The 27,185-nt window shown below is 51.0% G+C and overlaps 1 protein-coding gene across 1 annotated transcript; it reads left to right on the top strand.

Moving 5' to 3' along the window:
• The first annotated feature begins 1,484 nt into the window (after window positions 1-1,484).
• LOC140077609 (ficolin-2-like) lies at window positions 1,485-25,884 on the top strand. Its single transcript, XM_072124900.1, has 8 exons — window positions 1,485-1,792; window positions 1,873-1,986; window positions 2,403-2,456; window positions 2,534-2,575; window positions 19,178-19,305; window positions 19,423-19,552; window positions 20,722-20,856; window positions 25,222-25,884. The coding sequence occupies exons 1-8, from the start codon at window positions 1,726-1,728 to the stop codon at window positions 25,476-25,478; spliced, it is 927 nt and encodes a 308-aa protein (XP_071981001.1). The 5' UTR covers window positions 1,485-1,725; the 3' UTR covers window positions 25,479-25,884.
• Window positions 25,885-27,185: the final 1,301 nt, after the last annotated feature.

Here is a 27,185-nt window from a genome sequence, read left to right as displayed (position 1 = left end):
GATCACTTGTAGTTGGTTTAGGTTAAGGAAATCACTGGTGGTTAGTATAGGCTGAGAAGATCACTTGTTGTTGGTATAGGCTGAGGCGATGACTGGTAGTTGGTAGAGGCTGAGGAGATGACTGGTAGTTGGTAGAGGTTAAGGAGATGACTGGTGGTTGGTATAGGTTAAGGAGATGACTGGTGGTTGGTATAGGTTAAGGAGATGACTGGTGGTTGGTATAGGTTAAGGAGATCACTGGTGGTCGGTATAGGCTGTGGACATCACTGGTGGTCGGTATAGGCTGTGGAGATCACTGGTGGTTGGTATAGGCTGAGGAGATCACTGGTGGTTGGTATAGGCTGAAGAGATCACTGGTGGTTGGTATAGGCTGAGGAGATCGGTGGTGGTTGGTATAGGCTGAGGAGATCGGTGGTGGTTGGTATAGGCTGAGGAGATCGGTGGTGGTTGGTATTGGCTGAGGAGATCACTGGTGGTTGGTATAGGCTGAGGAGATCACTGGTGGTTGGTATAGGCTGTGGAGATGACTGGTGGTTGGTATAGGCTGAGGAGATCACTGGTGGTTGGTATAGGCTGAAGAGATCACTGGTAGTTGGTATAGGCTGAGGAGATCACTGGTGGTTGGTATAGGCTGTGGAGATCACTGGTGGTTGGTATAGGCTGAGGAGATCACTGGTGGTTGGTATAGGCTGAGGAGATCACTGGTGGTTGGTATAGGCTGAGGAGATCACTGGTGGTTGGTATAGGCTGAAGAGATCACTGGTGGTTGGTATAGGCTGAGGAGATCACTGGTGGTTGGTATAGGCTGTGGAGATCACTGGTGGTTGGTATAGGCTGAGGAGATGACTGGTGGTTGGTATAGGCTGAGGAGATCACTGGTGGTTGGTATAGGCTGAGGAGATCACTGGTGGTTGGTATAGGCTGTGGAGATCACTGGTGGTTGGTATAGGCTGAGGAGATGACTGGTGGTTGGTATAGGCCAGTGATGGCGAACCTTTTAGAGACAGAGTGCCCAAACTACAACCAAAATCCACTTATTTACAATAAGGTGCCAACGTGGCATTTTAAGCCGTAACTTATCCCTACCTGTTCTTCCACATCTTTCGATCGTATCGACCCCCAATACAGTTGAAAGAAGAAGGGCAAATTCAGACTCTCATTGTAGCTTCTCTCTAGGGTCTCTCTGTAGAGAAAGAATGGATGGTCCAGAAGGAGGACCTCCAAAGATAATGCAGTTTTGTCAACACATTCTCACTTTTCCAAACAGCCAATGAAGTGTTGCTTAAGTTCCCTGGGACTGCAGGAAGATTTGGTCCTATATGGTGAACTCTGTCCTGGGGCAATGGCATGAGTGCCCACAGAAATGGCTCCGAGTACCATCTCTGGCACCCGTGCCGTAGGTTCGCCACCACTGGTATAGGCTGTGGAGATCACTGGTGGTTGGTATAGGCTGAGGAGATCACTGGTGGTTGGATAATGTCCATCTCAGGAAGTTGCTGACGGTGGGTACAGTACACAATATGGAGCCTGTGAAATTCTCCTCTTTGCTGCTTTCCTATACTAAAAATGGTAATGGATTCAGTACGCTGAGCCTTGATCGTGTGGGACTGTCAAACAGGATTTATAGCTCGCAGGCATGTAATGGGATGGTATATACACTGCAGCTTTCTGCCACTTTACTAGAGCATTTTACTAAGTGAAGACCTTCCCAGGCTCAGGAGCAGCATGCAGATACTGATCACCATCTTCTCCTTGCTGATCACAGCTGGTCACACTGAGGACTCGTGTCCAGGTAAGTTCTCTCCTAATGGATGTAGCCTGTATATAGAAGTATAAAGTAAACGTTGATAACTTGTTTGTATCACCCAACAGAAGTGAAGATTGTGGGAGTGGGAGACTCAGACAGACTGACCATCCTGAGGGGCTGCCCGGGACTTCCTGGGGCTCCTGGTCTTAAAGGAGACAATGGTGGTGCAGGAGAGAAAGGTGATTAGAGAGGAATGGTTTCTTCCAATATGTCAGGTCTATGGGGAATGTTGTTTGTTCTGTTACTAAAGTTGGAGCTTGTTTCCCAACTCTAATAGTCCAGGAGACTCCGGGACATCCCAAAGTCCTTAAAATGTGGGACATTGACTCTTTATGTACCACATCCTGACAAAGGGACATCACATCATGTTGTGTCACCCCTAAAATGTAACTTCTCGTTCCACGTGCCAGCCTGCTGCTCATATCTAAGTGAAAGTTACTGGTTCTCATCAGTCAGCCACCACTAGGGGGAGCTCTGCAGCATACTGCATACAGGTTTATTGTATTGTTCAGTGCAGATTGCACGCAGCAAGCTCCTCACTGACACCTTGTAGCAACCAGAGAAAGATGAATTTGTGTTGTTGTTTTCTTCCCAGGACAGAAAGGATCTATAGGAGAAGTAGGAAAGAGCGGACCACCGGGACAGAAAGGTTGGTATCACAGTCTATGCAGACAGACGTCCTTTACTTTTGGACTAATATAAATTGTTTTATTATTTCATCTTCAGGAGACAAAGGAGAATCTGAGAAGCCTGGACCTGGACTGTACAGTAAGTGGAGACATAGGAGGTCATAGGTCATTGACGAACATTAGCAGACCCCATTGTTTTCCCCCCCAGGTTCAGTCATGTTGGATTATGGTCACTTCTCTTTTGATTTCTAAAGCAAAAAAATTGCATAATAGCTTTCACCTGCTTATCCTTTCTATGAAACACACAAGTTACACTTCTCTCCAATATTTCTCCATTATTTATAAGGAAAATGTTCAGTAACATCTAAGCCTATGACATTACTTATCCTGTACTGATCCTGTATTATACTCCAGAGCTGCACTCACTATTCTGCTGCTGGTGCAGTCGCTGTGTACATACATGACATTACTTATCCTGTACTGATCCTGAGTTACATCCTGTAAATCTTTTATTTTATATAAAAGTGAAAAACATTACAATAATAAACATAAATGAAGCCATAACTTCTGGCAAAAGAAATGCAAAAGAACAAATATAAACAAAAATAAACTTACAAAACCTCCTGGCCCAGCCACACACACACCACACACTCAGCATGAAAACAAACACAACCCTCACCCAGTCCCACCACCTAATTTTTTAATATTGAAATACATAGCAAAATACACATAAACAAACAAGAAATAAACACAGAAATAACAATGAATATAACTGAAATAACATTAAATATAACTTACTAAATCCCACGCCCATCACCCTCCCACCCAGACACTGGTGTAACGTCCAAAGTTCGCGCTATATAGTCCAGACCAGTGCCCAGGATCGAATTGTCCAATATCCCGTCCACCCCCCTCCCAACCTAACACCCTAACACCAACACCCCAAAACCAACCAACCTACAAGAACTATAACTACATATAACTAAATACACACTGTACACAAGATACAAACACATTAAACAAATCAACATATAACAAATCCAAACCACATAAAGCCCAGGTTCGGCGCCTGCAAGCCCCTACATCACTATAACCTCAGATACAAAACAAAAATCTACTGTGCAGCATCAGCTCAACACCAGGAGCGGAGATGACAGACTAAGGGACACTAAAGGAGAACCCCCTCCAAAGGAGAGAGGCCCTCCCCGTGCCCAGCCTCTCATACTCCAGAGAGCGCACCTTCACCAGGTCACCCAGAATGTTCCTAACCACCTCAACCACCGGGAGGATTTTACGCTGCGTCGATACTAAACACTGTGCGTTCCACGTGTGGTACCTGACCACTAGACTAACTAGGAATAACGTGCAGCGGTCCCGGCCACCCAGGCCTCTGAATGCTCCATAGGCCCACTCCGCATAGGAGAGACCGGCCAACCCGGGCCAATGGATGGAAGCGCCCACCCGGTTGTACACCTCTGTGTTAAAGGGGCACTGAAGCAGGAAGTGGTCCATGCTCTCCAGCAGGCCACCGCACTCCTCCCGGGGACAACCCCTTTCCTCAGAGCTCCTACACTTCAGATTGTCCCTCACACACAGCTTTCCATGGAAGCAGCGCCAAGTCAAGTCCCAGAACTTCAAGGGGATCCTGATGGAATTCAATAAACTCAAACCCACCCCAAGATCCCGACTTGGGCAATCCCTGAGGGCCAGAGGCTTCTGGAAACAGGCAAACAGAACCCTTTTGTCAAGGATTTTCCTCGACAAGGTCCTGATCTCCCACATTCCCAGACCCCACCGGCGAATCACCTTCAGAACCGGGGTAGCGTAAGCCGGAAGATGCCCATGCGGTGTGCGAAGATCCTTCACTTGTCCTCCTGTCTCCCATTCCTGGAAGAAAGGCCTAAACCATCCCCTGCAGGAGTATACCCACGGAGGAGCCCTCTCTTTCCAGAGGTTTGCTGCATTGATCTTAAGAAAGGTATTCACTAGGAACACCACAGGGTTGACCATACACAACCCTCCTTGTCTCCTCGTGCGGTAAGTAACCTCCCTCTTGATAAGGTTCAGCCCATTCCCCCATAACAGCTGGAAGAACAGACTGTACACCCGAGTCCAGAGGGGTTCTGGCAACATGCACACACTGCCCAGATAAATCAGCAACGGGAGCAGGTAAGTTTTGATCAGGTAAACCCTTTCCTGAGGGTCAAAGACCAACCCTTCCACTGGTCCACCCTCTGAGCGGCGATCTTAAGCCTGCCATCCCAGTTTTGCATGGGGTAATCCCCCTGGCCAAATTCGATGCCGAGAACTTTGGCAGAGTCTTGGGGCCCTGGAAGAGTGTCCGGGAGATCAAAGCCTGGATCCCCCTCTCCCAGCCAGAGACTCTCACACTTATCCCGGTTGATCTTGGACCCAGAAGCCTCTGAGTAGCGGTCAACCTCTGACATCACCCACTGCGCCTCCCCTCTCGAGGACACAAAAACAGTGACATCATCGGCGTACGCTACCACCCTTAGAGTGGCTTCCGGTGCCGCCTGGTCCATCCCGACTCCCACCAACGGCCCACGATCAACCCTCCTAAGGAATGGGTCAATCGCAAACACGTATAAAAGTGGGCTCAGAGGACAACCCTGGCGAACACCAGACCCGACCTCAAAAGAGCGGCCAATCCAACCGTTCACAAGCGGGAAACTCTCTGCCCCTGCAGACAAAACCTTTAGCCAATTGACAAACTCCCCCGGCAGGCCATACCTCAGAAGGACAGACCAGAGGTACTCATGGTTAACCCGATCAAACGCTTTTGCCTGATCCAAGGACAGCAAGTACCCCTTCCAGTTACCAGCCCTGCCCTGCTCCACTGCCTCCCGGACACAAAGCACAGCACTAAATGTACTGCGGCCTGGAACAGAGCAGTGCTGGGTCCCTGAAAGGGGCCAGGGCGCAAACTGCACCAGCCGATTAAACAGCACCTTTGCCAAAACCTTTCTGTCCGTATTGAGAAGCGCTATGGGACGCCAGTTCTCAACACGAGATCGGTCCTTACCCTTTGACAGAATGATCAGGGCAGACCTCCTCATTGACTTCGGCAGAGCGCCCGAGGAAAGACACTCATTGAATACCTCAGTCAAGAGGGGAACCAAGGCGTCCTTAAAGGTCTTATAGAACTCAGATGTTAAGCCATCCGGACCTGGCGATTTCTTGAGGGCGAGCCCTTCAATCGCCCGGCTGACTTCCTCTTCACTGATCATCTCTGTCAAAACATCAAGAGAGGGGTCTACTCCTGGCTCAGGGACAGTTACTGCCAGGAAAGCCGACATCATATCCCGATCTAGATCCCTCCTGCCCAAGAGGTGTGAGTAGAAGGATCTGACGACCTCCAGAATCCCTGATCTGGACCTTTTCAGGGATCCCGTACTGTCAACCAGTCCTGTGACAACTTTACCATTCACTGACATCTTGCAGTTTCTGTAAGGGTCGGGCGAGCCGTATTTCCCGTAATCCCTCTCAAAAACCAAAGATGCGTGTCTATCGTACTGACACCTCTTCAGCAAGGATTTCACTCTGGAGATGTCCTCACGACTACCTCCAGTCGAGACGAGATGCTCGAGTTTCCTCCTCAGGCCCTGATACAGGCGGTACCTGTCCAGACTCGAGGCTGGCGGAAGAATCTCGCCACCCTTTTCTTGAGCATCTCCCACCACTCTGACTTACTGCTACAAAGGCCCAGCAATGGTACCTGGCTCTGAAGAAAGTCCTCAAAGGATTGTCTGATCTCCGCTTCTTCCAGGAGAGACTAATTGAGCTTCCAGTAGCCTCTTCCCATCCGGGGGGTCTCTGTAACATTCAGAGAAAACAAAATTAGACAGTGGTCGGAGAACTCCACCTCAACAACGGACACTGCTGAAGAGATGGCTTCCTCCTTTAAATAAAACCTGTCTATTCTAGACCTGCAGCTACCCCTATAATAGGTGAACCCCGTGTGGCCTGGGGTGTGCCAGATGTGGACAACCACCAGGCGAGCCTCACTAGCTATGCTATTAAGAGCGACGCTATCATAAGTCAGCTTGTCTCTGGAACCTCCCCTATCCTGGGACCTCGTGACAGCATTGAAGTCCCCTCCAAAGACCACCTGCCGACTTGTAAAAAGGTAGGGCTTGATCCTCATAAAGAGACACTTTCTGTCCCACTTGGACTGGGGACCATAGATGTTAATAAGACAAAGTTCTTGTCCCTTCATGAGGACATCCAGGATCAGGCACCTCCCCATTTCTAACTCCCTCTCTACCGGTGCGGTAAAAAGGACCGCCACTCCGCTATACGGCTCGGCCGCAAGAGACCAATAGGATGGCCCATGTCTCCATTCCCTCTTAGCTTTAAACACGGCTGCCAAGTCTGGCAGCCTGGTCTCCTGCAAAAATAAAATGTCGGCTTCAACACGGCCGAGAAAATCAAAGGCCGCAAATCTAGCCGCATCAGACTTAATGCTGGCGACATTAATGGACGCCAGCGTCAACGGAGTGGGTGCCGCCATCATGAGTGATTGACTTAGACGGCTTTTTTCTTACTATTCCCCTTCCCCCGACTCTCCTCTGAAGAGGATCCCTTTTCCCTTTTCCCTTCAGAATTGGGGCAACTTCTCTTTAATGAAATTGTGGTGTCCATATTATTATTGACCCCCAAGGACCCACCCGGACCACCCTCTCCTTCGTCCTTGTCTCCTGACTCTGAGTCAGTCTCCCACTCTGAGGACCCAGCATCCCCAGAGGATAGAGACTCAGCGCCCCCAGCAGGCTGCTCCGCCGCCACCTCCAGAACCCCACCCTCAGCCTCTCTTCCCGAGGAGGTGATCTCATCGAGGGTGAGGAACCGGTTGGAAAGCTCAACCAGAGGGGAGGAAGTTTTCCCTTCCTTAGGTACCTTAGATACGCCGCGTCTTTTCTTTTTCTGCTTGCGCTTATTTTCTAGCCAAATCCTGTTATCCTCATCCATACTCTCATAATGGGAGGACGTGGAGGACATGGCACCTTTCTCGCGCTCCATCCTCCTGACCTCCTCATCCAACTCATCATCCCTCAGGGCCTCAGTAGCATGACCAGCCTCTGAGGAAGGACCAAGGGTCACCCCAGCAACCTGAGGCTTCCCCAGCTCTCTCCCTTTTTGTCTGGCTTCAAGCCGCCTTAACTGAGAAGGTGACTTATTCTTACTTTTCTTCACAGGCCCCTCAGCTCCTCCACCTCTGCTGGTACCTTCCCCAGCAGAAGCAACCTCATGGCTCTCCTCCACTGGGGTCACAACCGCATTGGCAAAGGAGCGAGGACAACGGCTGAAAGGGTGACCGAGCTCACCACACAGGTTACACCTAATGTCCTTACAGGATGCAGCGAGATGACCTAGCCCACCACACAAAGCGCACTTCTGCACTTGGCAGCTGGCGCTAAAGTGTGTGGGGTCACCGCACCTGTGACAGACCTTCGGCTGCCCCTGGTAGAAAATCAGGATTCTGTCTCGCCCAAGAAAGGCTGAAGAGGGAATGTGGGCGACTGTGCCGCCTGAACACTTCAACTTCATCATGAAGGTCCAGGCCCCAGACCAAAAGGCAAATTCATCGCGGTTTTTCTGAGGTACATGTACAACCTCACCATAACGACTTAGCCAAGTCATGATGTCCATGCAAGAAAGTGACTTGTTACGGGTCAAAACGGTCACTTTCTTGACTGCGTTTTGGCGAGACACTGCTTGCACAGCAAAGTCTCGCCATGCGGGCTCGTTCTTTGCCAGCTCATAATTCGACCAGAAGAGCTCTAAGCCCTCCGGCCGAACAAAGCTGACATCGAACTCCGGAGTACCATAAGGATGTATCAGGGCAAAGATGTCACTAGCCCTGAAGTTCATCTTCAAGAGGAGCTCTACCACCCGTGACCTGGGTGGGCATGCGTCACTGCCCCTCCAGCGAAGACGAACCACATTCCTACGGGAAGCTCCGGGCCCGGTTGTGGGTAAAGACCATACAGTCTCTCCCCTCCTTTGCTCTTGGAAGGCTGCCAGGCCATGCCTGTCTGTCCAGAAGGACAGATCAACCTCTCTCCCCTCTACAGTGATTGACTTTTCCCCTCTCCTGAGAGCCTCCAGAAGACTCCTTTGCAAAACGCTATTCCCAGAGCCAGGAGACAAGGAGTTAACCCCACTTGCCCCAGCGGTGACACTCGCATAGCTCCTTATGGGAGCGGCCACCACTGGGGGTGCAGATGGATCAGCACGCACACCAGGATCCCCCCCAGCACCATTCACCACCCCCACATTCACCACACTATGTACAGTACTGCCTCGCTTCCCTGCATCACTCACAGCAGCTGGGCCAGGAGGACCTGGGGTTGCCTCGGCGTCACTGGACACTGGGGGTAGAGCCACCTCCATAGCTGATTCAGCCTGAGAAGAGGCAGCTCCAACCCCGATCTTACTTGTGCCCTCTGCCTCATTGGCATTAACCCCTTGTTGTCCGGCTTTTCTTTTAATGTTTGTCCACCGCTGCTCGCTGGATGGAAGAGGCCTCTTATCTTTATTGAGTCCGGACAGTCTCTTAGTGCCATCTCCAGGGTCTAATGCCCCAATGCAAAACAACATTTTTCCTTCGCCCTTTCCCGCAGGCTGCACAGGACGCTTGGGAGGCGCCGCACCACAAGCCCCAGCAGCCCCATCACACTGCCGCTGCTCACCGGAGCTAGATGCAGCCACAGCGCTAGGGGCCACAGGAGCCACCGCCACTGCCCCTGGCACTGGGCCACCCCCCCTCCCACTGGGGGGCAGCGCACAGTACCAGGACCTGCTGGATCGCCCTCACTGTCCGGCCTTTCGGCCGATGCCTTCCCTGCACCATCCTTGCTACTACAAAGAAGGCTGGTGCTCTGCGCCATGATGGAACGTGGCTTTGCAATCTCCCCGCACCCTGGCACCGAGTCCACTGCAGGATTCGTGCTGGACTGGGCAACGGGGCCTACACGACAGGCTGGCACTGCTGCCCGCCCGGAGGGAACAGGGAGGGGACGAAACACCAGATTCACCTCCTGAGACGCCTTGGTCTTCTTGGGTTTCTTCTTCTTCTTTTGGGCCTCATCTGGCATATCATCGCCGAAGGAGAAGTTCTGGAGGTGAACTGGGGACTCAAGCTGTCGGATCTGAGCCATTAGCGCCCCTCCCTGGCCGCTGTCATCACTTTCCTCCTCCAGGTTGGCAGAGCCGCAGCCTGATGGTAATGGCGCTTGCTCTGCAGGCATCCTGTCGTGCGAGGCCTGCTGGTGTTGGTGCAGGCCACCAGACGGACACGGCAGGTCTTCCTCATCCTCCTCATCATCGCCATCATCCGCCTGGATCTGAAGCCCCTTCTGCTTTCTCAGCTGCTCCAGGCGCATCTCCTCAAACCGGGCGTCATTCTCCAGCTTTTCCCTGAACGGACCGCTGTGCTCGCGGATTAGATGACGCTTTTCCTGCAGAGCGGTGACCTCGGCTTTAAGTCTGTCTATGGTGGTAAGAAGATCAGACTTTTTCTTTCTCTGTGTAGCCACCCCCGCTAGGGCCAAGGTCTCGCGTATCTCCTCCTGGAGCCTATTCAGCGCTTTTCCAGCTTCCTCGTACTCACGGAGGTGCTCAGCAATCCGGGAGCCATAGATGGAAGCAGACTCCCGGGCCTTAAGATCACCCCATGCTTTTTCAACACCTCCGTGAGCACCCAGCTTTTCAGCTGAACCACCCAGCTTTCCCGCACAGTCACTCAGCTTTCCAGGAGGAGCACTTAGGCTGATGTTACTTGCCTTGATCTTCTGTGAACCGGAGACCTTGCGGCTTCCCTGGGTCTTGGGGGTGGCAGCCGAGGTCACATTGCTGCGTCCTTGGCTCCGGGCAGATCTTCTTACCCCTTCTGCTTTGGCCGGAAACTGTTTTTTTCTGCCCCCCGTCGGCCTGGTCCGGGAGGCAGAAGCCTGGGATTTTCCTGGCTCACTCATCCCACAGAACCTACTCCCTCCCTGGGGAGGAGAGAGCAGGCCTGGGTGGATTGATCTTCCTCCAGGTGGTGCAGGAGCTCAGTCACAGACAACCACACCCACAGCAGTTCACAGCAGAATGAGCCAGCACTCACTATTCTGCTGCTGGTGCAGTCACTGTGTACATACATGACATTACTTATCCTGTACTGATCCTGAGTTCCGTCCTGTATTATACTCCAGAGCTGCACTCACTATTCTGCTGCTGGTGCAGTCACTGTGTACATACATGACATTACTTATCCTGTACTGATCCTGAGTTACATCCTGTATTATACCCCAGAGCTGCACTCACTATTCTGCTGCTGGTGCAGTCACTGTGCACATACATGACATTACTTATCCTGTACTGATCCTGAGTTACATCCTGTATTATACTCCAGAGCTGCACTCACTATTCTGCTGCTGGTGCAGTCACTGTGCACATACATGACATTACTTATCCTGTACTGATCCTGAGTTACATACTGTATTATACTCCAGAGCTGCACTCACTATTCTGCTGCTGGTGCAGTCACTGTGCACATACATGACATTACTTATCCTGTACTGATCCTGAGTTACATCCTGTATTATACTCCAGAGCTGCACTCACTATTCTGCTGCTGGTGCAGTCACTGTGTACATACATGACATTACTTATCCTGTACTGATCCTGAGTTACATCCTGTATTATACTCCAGAGCTGCACTCACTATTCTGCTGCTGGTGCAGTCACTGTGTACATACATGACATTACTTATCCTGTACTGATCCTGAGTTACATCCTGTATTATACTCCAGAGCTGCACTCACTGTTCTGCTGCTGGTGCAGTCACTGTGTACATACATGACATTACTTATCCTGTACTGATCCTGAGTTACATCCTGTAAATCTTTTATTTTATATATAAAAATGAAAAACATTATAACAATAAACATAAATCAAGCCATAACTTCTGGCAAAACAAAACAATAATAATAATAACAAAACAATAATACAAACTAAAAGAGACTTACAAAAATCTCCTGGCCCAGCCACACACACACCACACAATCAGCATTATAAAACAAAACCTTCACCCAATCCCACCACCTAATTTTTTTTTTTTTTTTTTTTTTATAATTTTTTATAATAATTTTTTTTTTTTTTTTTTCCATAAATAACTAAAGAATACACAGCAAAAAAAGACAAACAGGAAATAAAAACATTAAATATAACTAACTAAATCCCACGCCCATCACCCTCCCACCCAGACACTGGTCTAACGTCCAAAGTTCGCGCTATATAGTCCAGACCAGTGCCCAGGATCATACTGTCCAAATCCCGTCCACCCCCCTCCCAACCTAACACCCTAACACCAACACCCCAAAAACCAACCAAGCTATATACACATTAACTATAACTACATAAATACACACTGTACACAAAATACAAACACATTAAACATATCAACATATAACAAACCAACCACATAAAGCCCAGGTTCGGCGCCTGCAAGCCCAACATCACTATAACCTCAGATACAAAACAAAAATCTACAGTGTCAGCTTCAGCCCAACACCAGGAGCGGAGATGACAGACTAAGGGACACTAAAGGAGAACCCCCTCCAAAGGAGAGAGGCCCTCCCCGTGCCCAGCCTCTCATACTCCAGAGAGCGCACCTTCACCAGGTCACCCAGAATGTTCCTAACCACCTCATCCACCGGGAGGATTTTACGCTGCGTCGATACTAAACACCGTGCGTTCCACGTGTGGTACCTGACCACTAGACTGACTAGGAATAACGTGCATCGGTCCCGGCCACCCAGGCCTCTGAATGCTGCATAGGCCCACTCCGCATAGGAGAGACCGGCCAACCCGGGCCAATGGATGGAAGCGCCCACCCGGTTGTACACCTCTGTGTTAAAGGGGCACTGAAGCAGGAAGTGGTCCATGCTCTCCAGCAGGCCACCGCACTCCTCCCGGGGACAACCCCTTTCCTCAGAGCTCCTACACTTCAGATTGTCCCTCACACACAGCTTTCCATGGAAGCAGCGCCAAGTCAAGTCCCAAAACTTCAAGGGGATCCTGATGGAATTCAAAAGACCTAAACCCACCCCAAGATCCCGACTTGGGCAATCCCTGAGGGCCAGAGGCTTCTGGAAATGGGTCAACAGAACCCTTTTGTCAAGGAGTTTCCTCGACATGGTCCTGATCTCCCACATTCCCAGACCCCACCGGCGAATCACCTTCAGAACCGGGGTAGCGTAAGCCGGAAGATGCCCATGTGGTGTACGGAGATCCTTCACTCGCCCTCCTGTCTCCCATTCCTGGAAGAAAGGCCGAAACCATCCCCTGCAGGAGTATACCCACGGAGGAGCCCTCTCTTTCCAGAGGTTTGCTACATTGATCTTAAGAAAGGTATTCACTAGGAACACCACAGGGTTGACCATACACAACCCTCCTTGTCTCCTCGGGCGGTAAGTAACCTCCCTCTTGATTAGGTTCAGCCTATTCCCCCATAACAGCTGGAAGAACAGACTGTACACCCGAGTCCAGAGGGGTTCTGGCAACATGCACACACTGCCCAGATATATCAGCAATGGGAGCAGGTAAGTTTTAATCAAGTTCACCCTTTCCCTGAGGGTCAAAGACCAACCCTTCCACTGGTCCACCTTCTGAGCGGCGATCTTAAGCCTGCCATCCCAGTTTTGCATGGGGTAATCCCCCTGGCCAAATTCGATGCCGAGAACTTTGGCAGAGTCTTGGGGCCCTGGAAGAGTGTCCGGGAGATCAAAGCCTGGATCCCCCTCTCCCAGCCAGAGACTCTCACACTTATCCCGGTTGATCTTGGACCCAGAAGCCTCTGAGTAGCGGTCAACCTCTGACATCACCCATTGCGCCTCCCCTCTCGAGGACACAAAAACAGTGACATCATCGGCGTACGCTACCACCCTTAGAGTGGCTTCCGGTGCCGCCTGGTCCATCCCGACTCCCACCAACGGCCCACGATCAACCCTCCTAAGGAATGGGTCAATCGCGAACACGTATAAAAGTGGGCTCAGAGGACAACCCTGGCGAACACCAGACCCGACCTCAAAAGAGCGGCCAATCCAACCGTTCACAAGCGGGAAACTCTCTGCCCCTGCATACAAAACTTTTAGCCAATTGACAAACTCCCCCGGCAGGCCATACCTCAGAAGGACAGACCAGAGGTACTCGTGGTCAACCCGATCAAACGCTTTTGCCTGATCCAAGGACAGCAAGTACCCCTTCCAGTTACCAGCCCTGCCCTGCTCCACTGCCTCCCGGACACAAAGCACAGCACTAAATGTACTGCGGCCTGGAACAGAGCAGTGCTGGGTCGCCGAAAGGAGCCGGGGCGCAAACTGCACCAGCCGATTAAACAGCACCTTTGCCAAAACCTTTCTGTCCGTATTGAGAAGCGCTATGGGACGCCAGTTCTCAATACGAGATCGGTCCTTACCCTTTGACAGAATGATCAGGGCTGACCTCCTCATTGACTTCGGCAGAGCGCCCGAGGAAAGACACTCATTGAATACCTCAGTCAAGAGGGGAACCAAGGCGTCCTTAAAGGTCTTATAGAACTCAGATGTTAAGCCATCCGGACCTGGCGATTTCTTGAGGGCGAGCCCTTCAATCGCCCGGCTGACTTCCTCTTCACTGATCATCTCTGTCAAAACATCAAGAGAGGGGTCTACTCCTGGCTCAGGGACAGTTTCAGCCAGGAAAGCCGACATCACATCCCGATCTAGATCCTTCCTGCCCAAGAGGTGCGAGTAGAAGGATCTGACGACCTCCAGAATCCCTGATCTGGACCTTTTCAGGGATCCCGTACTGTCAACCAGTCCTGTGACAACTTTACCATTCACTGACATCTTGCAGTTTCTGTAAGGGTCGGGCGAGCGGTATTTCCCGTAATCCCTCTCAAAAACCAAAGATGCGTGTCTATCGTACTGACACCTCTTCAGCAAGGATTTCACTCTGGAGATGTCCTCACGACTACCTCCAGTCGAGACGAGATGCTCGAGTTTCCTCCTCAGGCCCTGATACAGGCGGTACCTGTCCAGGCTCCTGAGGCTCGAGAGCTGGCGGAAGAATCTCGCCACCCTTTTCTTGAGCATCTCCCACCACTCTGACTTACTGCTACAAAGGCCCAGCAATGGTACCTGGCTCTGAAGAAAGTCCTCAAAGGATTGTCTTATCTCCGCTTCTTCCAGGAGAGACGAATTGAGCTTCCAGTAGCCTCTTCCCATCCGGGGGGTCTCTGTAACATTCAGAGAAAACAAAATTAGACAGTGGTCGGAGAACTCCACCTCAACAACGGACACTGCTGAAGAAATGGCTTCCTCCTTTAAATAAAACCTGTCTATTCTAGACCTGCAGCTACCCCTATAATAGGTGAACCCCGCGTGGCCTGGGGTGTGCCGGATGTGGACATCCACCAGGCGAGCCTCACTAGCTATGCTATTAAGAGCGACGCTATCATAAGTCAGCTTGTCTCTGGAACCTCCCCTATCCTGGGACCTCGTGACAGCATTGAAGTCCCCTCCAAAGACCACCTGCCGACTTGTAAAAAGGTAGGGCTTGATCCTCATAAAGAGACACTTCCTGTCCCACTTGGACTGGGGACCATAGATGTTAATTAGGCGCAGTTCTTGTCCCTTCATGAGGACATCCAGGATCAGGCACCTCCCCATTTCTAACTCAATAACTCGTCGGCATTCTACCGGCGCGGTAAAAAGGACCGCCACTCCGCTATACGGCTCGGCCGCAAGAGACCAATAGGAAGGCCCGTGTCTCCATTCCCTCTTAGCTTTAAACACGGCCGCCAAATCTGGCAGCCTGGTCTCCTGCAAAAATAAAACGTCGGCTTCAACACGGCCGAGAAAATCAAAGGCCGCAAATCTAGCCGCATCAGACTTAATGCTGGCGACATTAATGGACGCCAGCGTCAACGGAGTGGGTGCCGCCATCATGAGTGATTGAGTTAGACGGCTTTTTTCTTACTGCCTCCCTTCCCTCTACTGTCCTCTGAGGATGATCCCTTTTCCCTTTTACCTTCAGAATTGGGGCAGCTTCTCTTTAATGAGATTGTGGTGTCCATATTATTACTGGCCCCCAAGGACCCACCCGGACCACCCTCTCCTTCGTCCTTGTCTCCTGGCTCTGAGTCAGTCTCCCACTCTGAGGACCCAGCTTCCCCAGAGGATAGAGACTTGGCGCCCCCTGCAGGCTGCTCCGCCGCCACCTCCAGAACCCCACCCTCAGCCTCTCTTCCCGAGGAGGCGATCTCATCGAGGGTGAGGAACCGGTTGGAAAGCTCAACCAGAGGGGAGGAAGTTTTCCCTTCCTTAGGTACCTTAGATACGCCGCGCTTTTTCTTTTTCTGCTTGCGCTTATTTTCTAGCCAAATCCTGTTATCCTCATCCATACTTTCATAATGGGAGGACGTGGAGGACATGGCACCTTTCTCGCGCTCCATCCTCCTGACCTCCTCATCCAACTCATCATCCCTCAGGGCCTCAGTAGCATGATCAGCCTCTGAGGAAGGACCAAGGGTCACCCCAGCAACCTGAGGTTTCCCCAGGTCTCTCCCTTTTTGTCTGGCCTCAAGCCGCCTCAACTGAGAAGGTGACTTATTCTTGCTTTTCTTCACAGGCCCCTTAGCTCCTCCACCTCTGCTGGTACCTTCCCCAGCAGAAGCAACCTCATGGCTCTCCTCCACTGGGGTCACAACCGCATTGGCAAAGGAGCGAGGACAACGGCTGAAAGGGTGACCGAGCTCACCACACAGGTTACACCTAATGTCCTTACAGGATGCAGCGAGATGACCTAGCCCACCACACAAAGCGCACTTCTGCACTTGGCAGCTGGCGCTAAAGTGTGTGGGGTCACCGCACCTGTGACAGACCTTCGGCTGCCCCTGGTAGAAAATCAGGATTCTGTCTCGCCCAAGAAAGGCTGAAGAGGGAATGTGGGCGACTGTGCCGCCTGAACACTTCAACTTCATCATGAAGGTCCAGGCTCCAGACCAAATGCCAAATTCATCGCGGTTTTTCTGAGGTACCTGTACAACCTCACCATAACGACTTAGCCAAGTCATGATGTCCATGCAAGAAAGTGACTCATTACGGGTCAAAACGGTCACCTTCTTGACTGTGTTTTGGCGAGACACTGCTTGCACAGCAAAGTCTCGCCATGCCGGCTCGTTCTTTGCCAGCTCATAATTCGACCAGAAGAGCTCTAAGCCCTCCGGCCGAACAAAGCTGACATCAAACTCCAGAGTACCATAAGGATGTATCAGGGCAAAGATGTCACTAGCCCTGAAGTTCATCCTCAGGAGGAGCTCCACCACCCTTGACCTAGGTGGGCATGCGTCACTGCCCCTCCAGCGAAGACGAACCACATTCCTACGAGAAGCTCCGGGCCCGGTTGTGGGTAAAGACCATACAGTCTCTCCCCCCCTTTTCTCTTGGAAGGCTGCCAGGCCATGCCTGTCTGTCCAGAAGGACAGATCAACCTCTCTCCCCTCTACAGTGATTGACTTTTCCCCTCTCCTGAGAGCCTCCAGAAGACGCCTTTGCAAAACGCTGTTCCCAGAGCCAGGAGACAAGGAGTTAACCCCACTTGCCCCAGCGGTGACACCCGCATAGCTCCTTATGGGAGCGGCCACCACTGGGGGTGCAGATGGTCCAGCACTCTTACCAGGATCACCCCCCTCAGCACCATTCACCACCCCCACATTCACCACACTATGTAGAGTACTGCCTCGCTTCCTTGCATCACTCACACCAGCTGGGCCAGGAGGACCTGGGGTTGCCTCGGCGTCACTGGGCACTGGGGGTAGAGCCACCTCCATAGCTGATTCAGCCTGAGAAGAGGCAGCTCCAACCCCGATCTTACTTGTGCCCTCTGCCTCATTGGCATTAACCCCTTGTTGTCCAGCAGTTTTTATGATGTTTGAGCATCGCTGCTCGATTGGTGGTAGAGGCCTCTTGTCCTTACAGACTCCAGACAGTTTTTTTGCCCCTTTCATGTCTTCAGAGTTTGATGCACCAATACAGAATAACACTTTTCCTGCGACTTTCTCTGCAGGCTGCACGGGATGTTTGGGAGGCGCCGCACTACAAGCCCCAGCAGCCCCATCACGCTGCCGCTGCTCACCGGAGCAAGCAACAGCGCTAGGGGCCACAGGAGCCACCGCCACTGCCCCTGGCACTGGGCCACCCCCCCCTCCCACTAGGGGGCAGCGCACAGTACCAGGACCTGCTGGATCGCCCTCACTGTCCGGCCTTTCGGCCGATGCCTTCCCTGCACCATCCTTGCTACTGCAAACAAGGCTGGTGCTCTGCGCCATGATGGAACGTGGCTTTGCAATCTCCCCGCACCCTGGCACCGAGTCCACTGCAGGATTCGTGCTGGGCTGGGTAACGGGGCCTACACGACAGGCTGGCACTGCTGCCCGCCCGGAGGGAACAGGGAGGGGACGAAACACCAGATTCACCTCCTGAGACGCCTTGATCTTCTTGGCTCTCTTCTTTCTCTTTAGGTCGTCATCTGGCATATCATCGCCGAAGGAGAAGTTCTGGAGGTGAACTGGGGACTCAAGCTGACGGATCTGAGCCATTAGCGCCCCCCCCTGGCCGCTGTCATCACTTTCCTCCTCCAGGTTGGCAGAGCCGCAGCCTGATGGTAATGGCGCTTGCTCCGCAGGCAGCCTGTCGTGCGAGGCCTGCTGGTGTTGGTGCAGGCCACCAGACGGACACGGCAGGTCTTCCTCATCCTCCTCATCATCGCCATCATCCGCCTGGACCTGAAGCCCCTTCAGCTTTCTCAGCTTCTCCTGGCGCATATCATCAAACCGGGCGTCGTTTTCTAATTTCTCACGAAACGGACCGCTGTGCTCACGGATTAGATGACGCTTTTCTTCCAGAGCGGTGACCTCGGCTTTTAGTCTGTCTATGGTGTTAAGAAGATCAGACTTTTTCTTCTTAGTGGCCACCCCCGCTAGGGCCACGGTCTCCCTTATCTCCTCCTGGAGCCTCCTCAGCGCTTTTCCAGCTTCCTCGTACTCACGGAGGTGCTCAGCAATCCGGGAGCCATAGATGGAAGCAGACTCCCGGGCCTTAAGATCACCCCATGCTTTTTGCACACCTCCGTGAGCACCCAGCTTTCCAGCTGAACCACCCAGCTTTCCCGCACAGTCACTCAGCTTTCCAGGAGGAGCACTCAGGCTGATGTTACTTGCCTTAATATTCTGTGTTCCGGAGACCTTGCGGCTTCCCTGGGTCTTGGGGGTGGCAGCCGAGGTCACATCGCTGCGTCCTTGGCTCCGGGCAGATCTTCTCACGCCATCAGTTTTGGCCGGTAACTGGATTCTCCTGCCCCCCGCCGGCCTGGTCCGGGAGACAGGAGCCTGGGACTTTCCTGCAGGATTCATCCCACAGAACCCACTCCCTCCCTGGGGAGGAGAGAGCAGGCCTGGGTGGATTGGGTTTGCTCCAGGTAGTGCAGGAGCTCAGCTGAACACAACCACACCCGTCAGCAGTTCACAGCAGAATGATCCAGCACGAGCTATTCTGCTGCTGGTGCAGTCACTGTGTACATACACGACATTATTGATCCATTACTGATCCTGAGTTACATCCTGTACTATATTCCAGAGCTGCACTCACTATTCTGCTGCTGGTGGAGTCACTTTTTATTTCTTCTTCCTCAGCTGCCCGGAACTGTAAGGAGCTATTGAATCAGGGTGAAGTCCTGAGTGACTGGTACACAATATACCCAGATGGCAGCGCCCCCCTGAGGGTGCTGTGTGATATGCACACTGATGGAGGAGGTTGGATTGTAAGTGACTGATATACATGTGGATTAAATGACTATATATAAGGAGCAGGTCATCTTCACATAGTGTCATGTAGTCGCTATGGATGCATTTTTCCTGATTCTACAATTTATCATCAGGTTTTCCAGAGACGTCTGGATGGTTCTGTGGATTTCTTCCGTGACTGGGCTTCTTATAAGAACGGATTTGGGAGCCGACTGTCTGAATTCTGGTTGGGAAATGAGAATATCCACAAGTTAACCTCTGCAGGTAATGTCGAAGACTAATGAGTTGATGTGAAAACATTGAATTAGACCTCATGTATAAGGACTTATCACTGCTAACCTTGGTAATCTTCAGATGGTACGCTAGGCTGAATTAAATCTTGGGGAGCTGTGTCGGCGCTGTTGGATCAGCAGCACAGTAGCAGAAATCTGTCAGCTCTCAATACAGGGACAGAAATATCCCCTTGAACCTCAGAGCTGAGCCTAATTAGTATTTAGATCAGTGGGGAAGGTTCTAGTAAAGCAGCCGATCACAGCCTGCTTCACCTCAGGAAAGATACATATTTAAACATGAATAAAAAATGTTAACTTTTTGGTGTTACAAATACATGTGAATAATGCCCATTGTTTATACCTGATGCCGATGGAGGTGTTGGACCATAGTGCAGTGCCATGCAGCCTAACCAGAGGATTTTATGCTATAGCTGTGCCTGGGAAATATGAATTAGGGCCTGTAAGGAGCTGTATACCTGGCTCACAGAGCCCAGCGGGTTGATGAGTCCTGCTGGGTCCATCGAGTAAGGTCTCCAGGCTTAAATTTAAGGACATTGGGGGTCATTTAGGAAAGGACCGAATCACGTTTTTCCGTCGTGTTACCCGAATATTACCGATTTGCGCCGATTTTCCCTGAATTGCCCTGGGATTTTGGCGCACGCAATCGGATTGTGGCGCTGGCATGCACGCGACGGAAATCAGGGATGTGTGGCCGTACGAAAACCTGACGGATTCGGAAAAACCGCCACATTTAAAAAAAATAAATAAATAAGTGTCGCTGGATACGCGCTTACCTTCACCAAGAATAGGACCGTGAACGCCGGCAGGCCTCGGCGGACTTCAGCACAGCAGCGACACCTGGTGGACGTCAGAGGAACTACCTTAGTGAATCCCGGCAGAACCCGAATCCTCCACAGAGAACGCGCCGCTGGATCGCAAATGGACCGGGTAAGTAAATCTGCCCCATTATATCTGGTCAACGATGATAGGTTCCCTTTACATAAAGACAGTTTTTTCAGCCTCCGAATGTAAATGAGAATGTTACTATTCACTGACAGCAAGCAGCTTCCTTATTATAGAACTATAGTGACATAGTAGAACTGCTAGATGTGATCACACTCCAGAGGAGCCTGACTGATCTGCTGACCCTCTGCTCCCCAGGGACATGGGAATTACGCATTGATCTGCAGGACTTTGACAACGCGAGGACTTACACCCAATACACATCATTTCAGGTCCTCGGAGAAGAAGAAAAATATAAATTATTGCTTGGAAGCTTCAAAGATGGGGATGCAGGTTGGTATCACTAAAATCTCCGGAAAAGGAGATATCATGTCTTATAAAGGCTTAGATACATCAGCCTTAGATACATCAGCCTGCGGACAGCGTGCAGCTATTATACAGCCTTATACACATGCCTAATATACTTCAAGGGGTATTCCAGGAATAAGCATAATCCCTGGGGAGGAGACACAGGACAGAAGGTGGCGCTGGTCATATGTCTACATGACGTGTCCATGTGATCATCAATATGTTTGGCTATAGTGGGTTGGTTGCAGTGCATCCAGTATGGCCGGTGTTGTGGTGATGTGCAGTGATGGCAGTTACACATCATTACTATGGTCACAGAGCAGGACAGGGAGAAGCTGTTACTGAGAACTGTGTGATCATGGGAGTTGTAGTTGCATGTGGCGGACATCTTGGAGTTCACTCCACCTACTTTAGAAAGCCCATAAACTTTTGCGAATCATAAAAGCAAACTATTCAAGATCTGTTCTGTGATTAATGACATTGAGATTTGTTGCTTAGGGTTTAGATATCTGCTGAACCATTGTATCTAAGCCTATCATGTGTGTTACTGTATGAGCTTATAGTCTATGAGGATGAGGGGGTGACACAAGAGCTCACAGTCTATGAGGATGAGAGGGTGACACAAGAGCTTACAGTATATGAGGATGAGGGGTAACACAAGAGCTTACAGTCTATGAGGATGAGGGGTAACACAAGAGCTTACAGTCTATGAGGATGAGGGGGTGACACAAGAGCTTACAGTCTATGAGGATGAGGGGGTGACACAAGAGCTTACAGTATATGAGGATGAGGGGGTGACACAAGAGCTTACAGTCTATGAGGATGAGGGGGGTGACACAAGAGCTTACAGCCTATGAGGAGGAGGTGGTGACACAAGAGCTTACAGTCTATGAGGATGAGGGGGTGATACAAGAGCTTACAGTCTATGAGGATGAGGGGGTGACACAAGAGCTTACAGTCTATGAGGATGAGGGGGTGACACAAGAGCTTACAGTCTATGAGGATGAGGGGGTGACACAAGAGCTTACAGTCTATGAGGATGAGGGGGTGACACAAGAGCTTACAGTATATGAGGATGAGGGGTGACACAAGAGCTTACAGTCTATGAGGATGAGAGGGTGACACAAGAGCTTACAGTCTATGAGGATGTGACACAAGAGCTTACAGTCTATGAGGATGAGGGGGTGACACAAAAGCTCACAGTCTATGAGGATGAGGAGGTGACACAAGAGCTTACAGTCTATGAGGATGAGGGGGAGACACTAGAGCTTACAGTCTATGAGGATGAGGGGGTGACACAAGAGCTTACAGTCTATGAGGATGAGGAGGTGACATGCGCTTACAGTCTATGAGGATGAGGGGGTGACACAAGAGCTTACAGTCTATGAGGATGAGGGGGTGACACAAGATCTTAAAGTCTATGAGGATGAGGGGGTGACACTAGAGCTTACAGTCTATGAGGATGAGGAGGTGACACAAGAGCTTACAGTCTATGAGGATGAGAGGTGACACAAGAGCTTACAGTCTATGAGGATGAGGAGGTTACATGCGCTTACAGTCTATGAGGATGAGGGGGTGACACAAGAGCTTACAGTCTATGAGGATGAGGGGGTGACACAAGAGCTTACAGTCTATGAGGATGAGGGGGTGACACAAGAGCTTACAGTCTATGAGGATGAGGGGGTGACACAAGAGCTTACAGTCTATGAGGATGAGGGGGTGACACAAGAGCTTACAGGCTATGAGGATGAGGGGGGTGACACAAGAGCTTACAGTCTATGAGGATGAGGGGGTGACACAAGAAATTACAGTCTATGAGGATGATGGGGGGACACAAGAGCTTACAGTATATGAGGATGAGGGGTGACACAAGAGCTTACAGTCTATGAGGATGAGAGGGTGACACAAGAGCTTACAGTCTATGAGGATGTGACACAAGAGCTTACAGTCTATGAGGATGAGGGGGTGACACAAAAGCTCACAGTCTATGAGGATGAGGAGGTGACACAAGAGCTTACAGTCTATGAGGATGAGGAGGTGACATGCGCTTACAGTCTATGAGGATGAGGGGGTGACACAAGAGCTTACAGTCTATGAGGATGAGGGGGTGACACAAGATCTTAAAGTCTATGAGGATGAGGTGGTGACACTAGAGCTTACAGTCTATGAGGATGAGGAGGTGACACAAGAGCTTACAGTCTATGAGGATGAGAGGTGACACAAGAGCTTACAGTCTATGAGGATGAGGAGGTTACATGCGCTTACAGTCTATGAGGATGAGGGGGTGACACAAGAGCTTACAGTCTATGAGGATGAGGGGGTGACACAAGAGCTTACAGTCTATGAGGATGAGGGGGTGACACAAGAGCTTACAGGCTATGAGGATGAGGGGGGGGGTGACACAAGAGCTCACAGTCTATGAGGAGGTGACACAAGAGCTTACAGTCTATGAGGGGGTGACACAAGAGCTTACAGTCTATGAGGATGAGGGGGTGACACAAGAGCTTACAGTCTATGAGGATGAGGGGGGTGACACAAGAGCTTACAGTCTATGAGGATGAGGGGGTGACACAAGAAATTACAGTCTATGAGGATGATGGGGGGACACAAGAGCTTACAGTCTATGAGGATGAGGGGGTGACACAAGAGATTACAGTCTATGAGGATGAGGGGGTGACACAAGAGCTTACAGTCTATGAGGATGAGGGGGTGACACAAGAGCTTACAGTCTATGAGGATGAGGGGGTGACACAAGAGCTTACAGTCTATGAGGATCCGGGTGACACAAGAGCTTACAGTCTATGAGGATGAGGAGGTGACACAAGAGATTATAGTCTATGAGGATGAGGAGGTGACACAAGAGATTACAGTCTATGAGGATGAGGAGGTGACACAAGAGATTACAGTCTATGAGGATGAGGGGTGACACAAGAGCTTACAGTCTATGAGGATGAGAGGGTGACACAAGAGCTTACAGTCTATGAGGATGTGACACAAGAGCTTACAGTCTATGAGGATGAGGGGGTGACACAAAAGCTCACAGTCTATGAGGATGAGGAGGTGACACAAGAGCTTACAGTCTATGAGGATGAGGAGGTGACATGCGCTTACAGTCTATGAGGATGATGGTGACACAAGAGATTACAGTCTATGAGGATGATGGGGTGACACAAGAGCTTACAGTCAATGAGGATGAGGGGGGGACACAAGAGCTTACAGTCTATGAGATTGAGGGGGTGACACAAGAGCTTACAGTCTATGAGGATGAGGGGTGACACAAGAGCTTACAGTCTATGAGGATGAGGGGAAGACACAAGACTTTACAGTCTATGAGGATGAGGGGGTGACACAAGAGCTTACAGTCTATGAGGATGAGGGGGTGACACAAGAGCTTACAGTCTATGAGGATGAGGGGGTGACACAAGAGCTTACAGTCTATGAGGATGAGAGGATGACCCAAGAGCTTACAGTCTATGAGGATGAGGGGGTGACACAAGAGCTTACAGTCTATGAGGATGAGGGGGTGACACCCCGTTTGACACTTTGATAAGCCATTGGGGCAGATTTACTTAACCGGCCCATTTGCGATCCAGCGGCGCGTTCTCTGAACAGGATTCGGGTCCGGACGGGATTTATGAAGGTAGTTCCTCCGCCGTCCACCAGGTGGCGCTGCTGAGCTGAAAATCATCTGAACTCGCCGGAATACACCGAGCTGGAACAGGTGAAGGTAAGCGCTTCCCAAGCGACACATTTTCGGTTTTTAAATGCGGCGTTTTTTCCGAATACGTCGGGTTTTCGTTCGGCCATGCCCCCCCTTTTCCGCCGCGTGCATGCCAGCGCCGATGCGCCACAATCCGATCGCGTGCGCCAAAATCCCGGGGCAATTCAGGTACAATCGACGCAAATCGGAAATATTCGGGTAACACGTCGGGAAAACGCGAATCGGTCCCTTAGTAAATGACCCCCATTGTGTGTGATACATATAATATCAGGGGTGTAACCACAAGGGAAGCAGACATAGCAGGTGCTATGGGGCCCACAGTGTCAGGGGGCCGGCCACTCGGCCTGCTATATAAAAGAATGGAAGATGTATAGCATAATATGTATACAGTATAACTGTACACAGATGAGACGGCAGCTCAGAGAAGAAATGTCTGGGGAGAGGGACAATGTCTCATGTCTACTTACCCTTGTGGGCTACAAGTAGCCACATCTGGGGCCTCTGAGACCCCTCTGGGATAAGAAGGTAAAGTCCGCTATGGGCCCAGTCTCTCCTGCCCCTGCATAATATAACATGGATCCTGACTTACCTGATGACCACACATGATGGATATCTGCTCTCCCCATCAGGTGACTCCTTGTCTTACCACAACCTTATGAATTTCTCTACAAAAGACAACGATAACGACGAGGATAAGGCCGACTGTGCGACCATCTGCTTCAGCGGCTGGTGGTATAAAAGCTGTTACCATGCCAACCTGAACGGCTTGTACCTGCGGGGGGAGCACAGCCCTAATCAGATTGGGGTACACTGGTACGCGGGAAGAGGTTTTAACTATTCATACAAGATGGTGGAGATGAAGATACGGCCTCAAGTCAACAAGTAAACAGTCCTGTACCACAGACCAGCTGGACGTATCAGCCCTGTACCACAGACCAGCTGGACGTATCAGCCCTGGACCACAGACCAGCTGGACATATCAGCCCTGTACCACAGACCAGCTGGACATATCAGTCCTGTACCACAGACCAGCTGGACATATCAGCCCTGTACCACAGACCAGCTGGACGTATCAGCCCTGGACCACAGACCAGCTGGACATATCAGCCCTGTACCACAGACCAGCTGGACATATCATTCCTGTACCACAGACCAGCTGGACATATCAGCCCTGTACCACAGACCAGCTGGACGTATCAGCCCTGGACCACAGACCAGCTGGACATATCAGCCCTGTACCACAGACCAGCTGGACATATCAGTCCTGTACCACAGACCAGCTGGACATATCATTCCTGTACCACAGACCAGCTGGACATATCAGCCCTGTACCACAGACCAGCTGGACATATCAGCCCTGTACCACAGACCAGCTGGACATATCAGCCCTGTACCACAGACCAACTGGACATATCAGCCCTGTACCACAGACCAGCTGGACATATCAGCCCTGTACCACAGACGAGCTGGACATTTCAGCCCTGTACCACAGACCAGCTGGACGTGTCAGCCCTGTACCACAGACCAGCTGGACATATCAGCCCTGTACCACAGACCAGCTGGACATATCAGCCCTGTACCACAGACCAGCTGGACATATCAGTCCTGTACCACAGACCAGCTGGACATATCAGTCCTGTACCACAGATCAGCTGGGCATATCAGCCCTGTACCACAGACCAGCTGGACATATCAGCCCTGTACCACAGACCAGCTGGGCATATCAGTCCTGTACCACAGACCAGCTGGGCATATCAGTCCTGTACCACAGACCAGCTGGGCATATCAGTCCTGTACCACAGACCAGCTGGACATATCAGCCCTGTACCACAGACCAGCTGGACATATCAGCCCTGTACCACAGACCAGCTGGACATATCAGCCCTGTACCCCAGACCAGCTGGACATATCAGCCCTGTACCACAGACCAGCTGGACATATCAGCCCTGTACCCCAGACCAGCTGGACATATCAGCCCTGTACCACAGACCAGCTGGGCATATCAGCCCTGTACCACAGACCAGCTGGACATATCAGCCCTGTACCCCAGACCAGCTGGACATATCAGCCCTGTACCACAGACCAGCTGGGCATATCAGCCCTGTACCACAGACCAGCTGGACATATCAGCCCTGTACCCCAGACCAGCTGGACATATCAGCCCTGTACCACAGACCAGCTGGACATATCAGCCCTGTACCACAGACCAGCTGGGCATATCAGCCCTGTACCCCAGACCAGCTGGACATATCAGCCCTGTACCCCAGACCAGCTGGGCATATCAGCCCTGTACCACAGACCAGCTGGGTATATCAGCCCTGTACCACAGACCAGCTGGACGTATCAGCCCTGTACCACAGACCAGCTGGGCATATCAGCCCTGTACCACATACATGTATCAACATGATTAACCACAGATGACATGTGAACTAAAAATAATGACTTATACAGCGAGGAAGACACAGAACTGACTGTAATAGACCATGGACGGAAATTCCTAGAAATACTAAAACAACACACACACAATACTGTATATATATATACCGATTCATCTGAAACTGATCCTCAATAATAAAGGGCAATACATAATATT

Source organism: Engystomops pustulosus, chromosome 9, assembly GCF_040894005.1.
Source record: "Engystomops pustulosus chromosome 9, aEngPut4.maternal, whole genome shotgun sequence".
Classification (NCBI taxonomy): Eukaryota; Metazoa; Chordata; class Amphibia; order Anura; family Leptodactylidae; genus Engystomops; species Engystomops pustulosus.
The sequence above is the reverse complement of the archived record's forward strand: the minus strand, read 5'-3'. Positions and strand labels throughout refer to the sequence as shown.

Coding starts and splice junctions, on each gene's coding strand:
- LOC140077609 (XM_072124900.1), top strand. CDS start 1,726: ATGCAGATACTGATCACCATCTTCTCCTTGCTGATCACAGCTGGTCAC. Junction 1,987..2,402: donor TGGTGGTGCAGGAGAGAAAG/GTGATTAGAGAG, acceptor TTTTCTTCCCAG/GACAGAAAGGATCTATAGGA. Junction 2,576..19,177: donor GCCTGGACCTGGACTGTACA/GTAAGTGGAGAC, acceptor CTTCTTCCTCAG/CTGCCCGGAACTGTAAGGAG.